The sequence below is a fragment of the Teleopsis dalmanni genome, unplaced genomic scaffold (assembly GCF_002237135.1).
Source record: "Teleopsis dalmanni isolate 2A unplaced genomic scaffold, ASM223713v2 unscaffolded_contig_0531, whole genome shotgun sequence".
Lineage (NCBI taxonomy): Eukaryota > Metazoa > Arthropoda > Insecta > Diptera > Diopsidae > Teleopsis > Teleopsis dalmanni.
In genome coordinates, this window is record NW_024031913.1 from 3,387 (window position 1) to 13,125 (window position 9,739).

Consider the following 9,739-nt stretch of genomic DNA (forward strand, 5'->3'; position numbering starts at 1 on the left):
AGAATTTAATCTGACCGTGATTGTTCTTTGTGTAATCATCATAAAATAGAAAATATATGTCATATTATTGGTGTATGTCCAATTTTCAGAGAACACAGATGGATTTTTTTGATAAAACACTTCTGTCCGAAGAAGAAGCTAAAGTCTTGTTAAACGGCAGCACTATTTATAACCTGTGCAAATTTATGAAAAGTGTTTTAAGTTACAGGAGATTAATTATTTATGAATTTATATGAGTAATAATGTTAATAAAATGCACCACACAAATATGTTATTGTCAATTTAGATTTTAAGTAAGATTTCAAAATTTTTGGTAAGTGCTGTATGAATTTTTAAATCAATAAATAATAATAATAATAAATAATAATAATAATAATAATAATAATAAATAATAATAATAATAATAAATAATAATAATTAATAATAGAATATAATAACATATGACAATTCTTTTTTTTTTTTTATTAAAAGAGTTTTATTTATTAAAATTATTATTAATAATTTTTTGGAATACAATATATTTATAATATTTTTTATAAAGGTTTTTACATAATTTTCTTTACCCTTATATATAAATAATCACAAAATTACAATAATATCAGTTACAATTATTATTTTTTTACCATTTAAATACTTCGAAATGTTAATAAATTTTATAATTGTTCCAATAACCGTAGAGCCATAATCTTGACAAAAGTCATTATGGCTTAGACCCAGTTTCATAATATGCCTTCCTATTATGCAGTGAACCGTCAGCATTAAAACCGTGCTGGTAAGCAGATTACGCCTTAGTTCAAGCAGTTAACTACAGATCTCCAGATCTGAGAGCCGGGTTCGTCTATCAAATTTTGCTTGGCTATACTCAGATATTTTATACAACAATGGACAAACGTTAAATATAAAATATGAAATATATTTAGTAAATGTTTGAGAATATTTCATACATACACTTCAAGAAATAAAAATAAATTATATACAATTAATGTATATTGTTAAATGAATGCATATAACATAATATTACACTCGTATATGATTTATAATATCTTAATATATAAATAATTATTAAGATAGCTTTTTGTAATTTATTGTTTATATTATGACTTATACAATAATTATGACTTGTTCCACCCACGCATTTATTCCATACTCAATTGCGAAGAGGTCGTTAACACGCTATGCAAATTGCAATTCGGCAAATCTTTACGTCATAATTGGTGTGTTTTCATTATTCAAACACCTACGTCAGATAAGAAATAAACAAACTTTTGATGTGCATATGTTAAAGAAGAGCACGACTATTAACATATATTTGGGAATAAATGCTACTGCAATGTGCAGTAGCAATTATGTTTATTATTATAAACCGATAAGAAGGACTGATGTAAGGACTGTATATTTTGAATTGGGCAAGAAAAGAAGCAAAAGAAGCAAGAAAAGAAGCAGATAAAGCCGTTTGTAAGCAAAATAGGCGCAACGCACTACTACAATATTCTACTACTAAATGAAAAGGAGACTACATTTTTTTGACGTTCATCAACGAAATTCCAGTTTGATTTCATCTACTGTGCGGTTTGGTTGTGTTTGGACGCTCCGTTGTGCGCTGTTGTTGTTTCGAATAAATTTGAACTGAAATTTTTATATTTAAAATTATTTTTAAAAACATTACGATAAAGACAAATATAAATACAAAGGAATTAAACAATTTCTATAGAATATTTTAAACATTTAATAAATAATTTTCGCAATTGCGTTGTTTATGAACTGCTAATGTTAACTAAAAAATAAATAAAAATTATATGTTATTGGTGCCTTAAGTATTTATTTGCTTTTGTAACTGTAATAACTGTTTTAAGTGTAACGGTTTCCGATATTTTGTAGTGTGCAAATAGGGCTTTATTTTGTATTTTTTAACCGACGAAAGGTTCAAGAAGTGTATAAATATTTAACATAAATTTTATTAAAATATAATTTTATTAAAATTTAATATAATATAGTACAATAGCAATATAGTAGAAACTAGTATTGCTTAAGAACATATTTACCGGTGGCATTTTGACGCGCTTTCAGTTGAAATTAAGGTTTGTGTTTTTATTTTGATCACTTTGATTTCGAAGTTCTCTTGATAAAAAAATTTATATTTTATTTTATTTTGCATTTTTCTTAAATAAATTAAAAGAAAATATATATTTTATAACAACGTAATTAAGACTTTATAAAGGTGAACAGAAGTATCGGTGCAATACTCTTTCCAGAATAATAGATCTATTTCTCTATAGAGAAGTAGACTCTGTGATAAATGGACTACTAAGCAATTATTGATAAACAAGACGTTATGAATATGTATGGTTACTACTTCAATATATTCTGCTTAATTTGGGGCTCATTTATGAAAAAATTGAATCAAACCCTTAATTGTACTCATTAACATGAGTTAGTACTTATCGTAATAAAATATTTAATTTAAGTGGATATGGGAGTGTTAATTCTGGCCTCAATCGCAATATATGTATTTAATTATTATAAATTTCATCTCTATTGCAATCCCATATTCTGCCTCGACCCCATTAATCCCCCATTTTTTTATTTCTAAAGGTAATTAATTTTATAAATGTTTTATTAATTGCTTAATTTATAAATGTATAATATTGTATATTATATTACTACACTTGAAACTGCTGTTTTCCAGTCGAAGAGTCCATCGCATTTCAAGTACCATCTGGTGAATGTTCAAACAAATAATTATTCTCAATTAAAAAAATTAAATCGAAGTGCGAATATTTTTTCTTCCTAAGCTTATAGAACGCATAAATGACTGCCCTCATTCATGGTGCGTTCAATGTTCAAAATGAGATGTGGGTAAGTAAGTTGCTTTGTACTTAGTATTTGCTCATCTCCATGTGCTCTGCTGTGGCCCCTAGCACTAATACCGCTTAGACGGTCTTGTCCAACGCTCACCAAAATTCAATTATCACATGCATGCGAATAAACACAGTAAACACGCTGCTCGCCTGCTTCCCTGCCTGCCATACAATGTGTACAATTCTTTATTCTCAAATTATGTCTATATCAGAAGAATTTCTACATATGCTAAACGTATCAATTACTTTGAGCAAATTATATGTATTTGTGTTCATGACGAGTGATTACTAATAATATAGAATGATAATATATAAATCGTAGCTCAAACAATTTTCATGACTTAATTATTCGATCGTCCGATTTTTGGTCAGATAAACAAAACCGAATATAATTTCAGTATTTTGGTTAAATCTTGCTTTCATAGGTTCGAACTAGTTAGAGCATTTGCAATCTACGTTTTGACTCTAATTTCAATTTTTATGTGCACTATTGACCTAATGTTATGGGTGAGAGTACTCACATACCTTAATTAACAGCAAATGCCAGGTTCAATTGAAAGATATGACGCTATTTTTATACTGATTATTATTTTATATATTGTATGTAAAAAATAGGAGTTTAATAATTTCAGTATTCACACAAATCTATATATTTGTTATTTTCCGTTGTTCATCAATGCTAAACACATAATAGCATAAAATTTAAAATAGTATACAATGTACCTTATCTCTTCAAGATTTTAACTATAACCATTATGGTTAATAATATTTGTTTGGATCATCATCGCGGATGACACTTTCTAAATGTTTAATACACTGTGATATTCTTAAAAAATTTAATCCGCAAAACATTTTGCTTCAGCATAACGAGCTAGACGTCTCATAGTTGAGTTTACAATATTTTAGCATTAAGCATCAACCACCCTTCACAAATCTTTATCACGTTCACCATTACCAGTTATAAGACAATAATATTATCTCAAATAAGTATAGTAAATATATAAGTTTTTAACATATTTATAAATACTCGCATTTTCCCATAATTTCCAGCACAAATAATTTTGCCATAACTCCAAGCAATAGGTCTTCACATGAATAAACAATTCATTTAAGTAATAAGATATGGGTGCTATCTGTGTATAATTTCTCTCAATATCGTGCTGAAAAGTTCCAAATTACTTAATTTCTTTTAAAAAACGTAATAAGTCTTACATTCAAAATGCTATACTAGATATAAATTTCCCTACTAAATTAAATTCGTTTTAAATACGAAGTAACCGCCTTCATTTCACTCAAACGTGCAGTCAGTACTTCACTTAGCTATAATGTATGCTTTAAGATAATCAAAAGACAAAGTGTTAGCTCTGAGCAGTAAAAGCAGAAAAGAAAAAAAAACAAGAAACAACTAAAATGCCAGCTAAAAGCACTAAAAAATCGAAGCACAATTATTTGAAATATCTGTAGAAAATCTTCGTATAGATAGTTTTAATGCTAATAAGAGTATATAAGCGAATAATAAATAATTGTTTTAAAACACAACTGTTCATGTGAAGCAGATTTACCATGGCAAAGTCAAATTAAAAATTAATGAATTCTTAATATAAAATATATTGAACTGATCTATAGCTAAATGGTGTAGATCTAATGTTTTAGTGTTCTTGTTTAAGAACATCAAAGAGTTCAAATTAAAAGTGTGTAAATATATTTATTTTTTTATTTTTCCAAAATAAAATATGGATTTGTAAATAAGCAGTATTTTGTTTGTTTTTAAATTAGCTTCATTCGCTGTGCATTTCCAGATTCCCAAAATAAGAACTAAATCAGAAGTAAACAGTATTTCACTCGCTCTATTGTTCTTTGACTGTAATATATGTATTTTTAATTACATTTAAAAATAAGAAATGTTCATAACTTAAAATTTTGTTTATATTCACTAATTTTATTTTCGTATTTTTGCATAAATTAAAATCTTAAATAATCGCAATAATTAGATAATTATAATGTTTGGTGTGAAGATGCTATTTACTGCCAAAATACGCATAGTGTATTCTTCTGGGCGATAGTATACTTATAGTTCTAGTACAATAATGTCCATTTAGACTTTAAAATGTTGACGTCTTACAAGAATCAAGAAATTACTGAAATTAACTAATTTAAGACTCCTATTAATAGTATGTATATGCTTTGAAATATAGTAAACCATAGAGGTATTGATATATTAGTATTTAGTAAACTTTTATGTATTCTCATGCTTTTTTAATTTTATAATACTTAAAAATTTTTCGAGTAACGAGTTCCGTAACTACAAATATCCGTAATGATAAAGAATAGGTTTTCATTTTTAGCATTGAAAATGTTTATATAGTATAGAGATTTTAGGCAGACATTATTTCTGAAATTATTTTTCTGTTTTTTAATAATGTTAACTGGCACTTATGATACATAATATTGTTCCAGTTTTTTAATACTATTAGCTGGTATTTTTCAAATGTATTTTGTTGTGTTTATTTAATGTAGTTACCTAGCAGTTTGGCTTTTGTTTATACCTATATGTGTACACCGATTGCTAAGTTGAGTACTGACTGCATGTTTGAATTAATTGAAGGAGTTTATTTTGTTACTTCAATTAAATTTATAAGCCGATTTTGTTTTTTTAAGAATTAATTAAAAATTTATTATTATCATTACAGATGTATAGTCTCTTGTTTTGTTTTTACTACGTTTTCTTCTCGTAGTTTTGTATTCCATATTTTTAGAGCAGTTAGTTAGCGTTTTATTTAAAATTTTTAATATTTAACTTAATTACTTTAGTAAATGAAATAGATTTTTTTACCAAATAGAACCTTTATATGTTAAGCTTTATTCCAACACTAAGATATACTCTAAGATATATATTATTAGTGGACTCCTGTAGTAATAATAAAAACATGAATTAATTGTCAATGCATATTACGTGCGATCAGAGAAACCGGATGCATTTTCCGGATGCATGGCACAGGAAGACGACTATAGAATTTATAAAAATGAACAAAATTGATACTCAATATCTCAAGTAGATAATAACTTTCCCAAACTATCAAATGAAACCTAATTCACATTATGTTATTAAATTGCGGTTTATGGTTATTAAAGTATTTTGTTTGGTATAAACTTAAAAAGGTATTAACACGTGAAGTAGGGTAGCACAAACTTCATCCCCATTGCCCATTAGGGCAATAAAATCGAAGAAACTGAGATTTAATATCAATTCATTGATAATAACCCTCTTTGCATTCGTTCGCATTGAAGTAGCAAAAAAATTGCCTGATTGGTATTGGATTACATTTTAAACGGAAGTATATCACTATTAGCACCATTTGTACATACCCCATACTCTGCTCATCGTTATGTTTGCATTATTGTTAGGAACTTAAAGGACATATAAGAATAATTCAAATCTCTTTAAGAAGCGTGTGTTTAAAGAGTTGCTTAGTGATGTATTCGCAAGTAATTACTTTAACACTGTCACATTGTAGCGACTCAGTTGCTTCCTCGCACTTGCTCGTTCGCCACTCATGGGACATCAGAATTAAATTTAATGCAATTTGCTGAAATTGCATTAAAGCGGATGGCACACGTTTCGGATTACATTTCGCAATACCAACAGAAATATTGCGGTGCGGTCTCATAGTAATAAAATGTTTATGATATCTACATACTTTATATGTTTAGGAAAATTGTTTTATACACTTGTACATATGTGTGCTGGCCATGTATTCAATGAAACATTCGTGTCCATTACTTGCACTGGACTTCATGTATTAGATTTCATCACATTTGAGATGTGTGCCAATAGAAAAAGCCGAGATCCCTTTTAGTGACATCCTTGAATAAACATTGCACGAAAAATCTTGTGATTTTTTGATGGTTTAATGATGCAACCATGTCACGCGAGTAAAGAGATGCGGAACAATTCATTTATAGTCTGTTTTTATGGTTTTTATCTTGGTGCTCCTAATAAATGTTAATTGATTCTGAATTATCAAGGCTGAGAACTAAGCAATTAAATAATACTTTCAATGAAGTTTTGAATTTCATAATAATGGGATTATAAGTTGAAAAATATTTTTATCATTTGTATAAAAATGTTGAAAGAGTTCTATATATAGCATCTTTATGTTTCTGAACAAACAAGAATATATGCAGAACTTTAGTATATCGTTGATGGCATGTAAATTATGCTTGAAATCCAATTCTCTGACCGCTTTGATGATAAGTGAGACAAATTTATATGCATGAATAAATTGCATAAAATTATTTTATAATTATATGGTATTTATATTCTTTTATTGTGTATAAATAAGTAGTTAGCACTTATAGGTAGCTAGCAAATTTCTACTCTCAGCAGTGTATTCCGTCTCTATTAACGCTTTAAAAGATAATTTTATATCTTAAATTCAGTATTCGGTTAACAGGATCGGAATATTTTTTTGAACTTATAATTGAATAGGTTGATTATAATCGTTGCTGTTAGTATTCTATGGGCTTCGTTAAAATTCGACTTCCTTAAATTGTGCTTCTGAGTATTTATCTTCACATCATGTCGATTTCTTCGATACAAAAGTCATACTTCTCAATTTAGTAATAGACCAATTGATAATAGTAACGTTACAATTAGAAAATGATATTATATTCATTAAAACCAAAAAGAATGCTAAGTATATATTAAAGAAGTTGACTGTTCAAAAAAAAAAAAAAATATTAAAGTTTCACAACGTTTATGTTAAGTATTTATAAAATCAAACTATATACATGTTTGTTACCACATGGCCACTTCCACTTAAACTTCATTAAAAATTATATTTCATGTTATAAAATATCTGGAATATCTAGCGATGATACTGTTAAAGAAATGATCTATCTCTAATCCCTCTTCGATACGCCACTGCCTTGTAATTTGAAATCATTATTCAATCAGATCTGTTGAAATTAAAAAATCTATATTAAAATGAGAAATAACGAAACCAAACAAAACAAAAAAACAGTTAAATAGTCTGCCATTTTTTATGACGAAGGGCATTAAACTAAGAAGTCTGTTATAGTTATTTTACTTAAATAACTGATTATAATCTATTAAATAAAAATAATTTCTTAAAAAACAAAATAATAATTGTACGATTATACTATTATTTTTGATGTTTTCAGATATTTAAATAAATATTTAAAAAAACTGGAAATATGCGCACAATACGTACAATATTGAAATAGATCTTTTAAAATAAATTTGAGAATATGGTACTTAAGGACTCTCACATTTGTGAGAATCTTACGATGGATAATCATAGGAATGCTATAGCTACTACAACAGCACCAGCAGGTACTGGTCAAATTGCGGGCAGTAGAACACACAAGCGGCGATTAACACTTTCACTCAACACAGTAGTTCTGCTAGGTGCGTTTTTTATATGTTCATTAGTTGCTGTCAGCTTCATTATCTACAACTTCGCTACTTGTAACGAACTAAGCTCTTTATCAGATGAAAATATTGTGTGTTCACCAGTGCGCCTAACGCACCCTTCGAAATCTGGCCAAAATAACAGCATCGATACTTTGGATGAGACACCTCATTACGAAAAAGACGTACGCCTTCCACGTTCTATTAAGCCGCTTCGCTACAATATCTCATTAACGCCTTATCTGCATAATGAAAATTTTACTTTCGAAGGTGAAGTGAAAATTAGTTTCCTAGTTGAAACCGCTGATTGCTACAACATAACTATGCACGCAGCAGAATTAAATATTTCAAAGAGTGGAGTTGAGGTGCGACGTGCTAAGATAAAAGACATCCAATCACCTGCACCGGAAGCTCAGTTGCGTATAAGAAAACAATATCTAATCGAGGCTAAACAGTTTTTCGTTATTGAATTATATGACAAACTAAAACGAGACACCGAATATGAAATCAATATTAAGTTTAATGGGCTTCTCAAAGACTACCTACAAGGCTTTTATCGCAGTTCCTATAAAGTTGGGAACCAAACCAGGTATAGTAAAATATGCATTTAGATAGGTTACGTTTACAATTTTTTCTTTGATTTTAATTCTTTAAAGATGGTTAGCATCTACACAATTCCAGGCCACTGATGCAAGAAGAGCTTTCCCTTGTTTTGATGAACCGGCACTCAAAGCGAACTTCACTCTAAATATTGCCAGACCTGTAACAATGTCAACTATTTCAAATATGCCTATTGTAGTTACAAAACCACAGTAAGTAATTAAAGTACATTGATTAAAAAAATATTGAAAATGCCTATTATTTAGCGAGAGTTTGCCTAATTATGTTTGGGATCACTTTGCTGAGTCACTACCAATGTCCACATATTTGGTTGCCTATGCTATAACAGACTTTAGCGTTCTTTCGGATGGAAATTTTTCTGTATGGGCGCGTACGAATGCAATAAACTCAGCCCGTTATGCTCTGAAGGTTGGACCGAAAATATTAAAGTTTTTGGAACAGTTTTTTGATATTGATTTTCCGCTTCCAAAAATGGATATGATAGCATTGCCAGATTTTCAAGCAGGTGCAATGGAAAATTGGGGCTTAATAACCTATAGGTAAATTAGATTTGAGTAAATCTAGATATATTACTATATATGTACACATATTTTTTTTACAGAGAAACAACAATGCTTTTTGAAGAAGGAATATCAGCAACAACCAATAAACAACGCATTGCTGCTGTGATTGGGCACGAATTAGCACATCAATGGTTTGGGAACTTAGTCACTCCTCGATGGTGGTCCGATATTTGGTTAAACGAAGGTTTCGCCAGTTATATGGAATATTTAACTGTAGATGCAATCGAACCTGAATGGAAAACGCTTGATCAATTTGTAGTTAA

General features: G+C 28.8%; 1 protein-coding gene across 1 annotated transcript; it reads left to right on the plus strand.

Annotated features, from left to right (window-relative positions):
- Positions 1 to 1,119: 1,119 nt before the first annotated feature.
- Positions 1,120 to 9,735, plus strand: LOC119663523 (aminopeptidase N-like; the record flags this gene model as incomplete). The annotated part of the gene is made up of 5 exons (XM_038073134.1): positions 1,120 to 2,078; positions 8,043 to 8,881; positions 8,949 to 9,104; positions 9,159 to 9,452; positions 9,515 to 9,735. Coding segments are annotated over exons 2-5 (1,423 nt in total), but the record flags the coding sequence as incomplete, so codon positions are not given.
- Between the last annotated feature and the right edge of the window lie 4 nt (positions 9,736 to 9,739).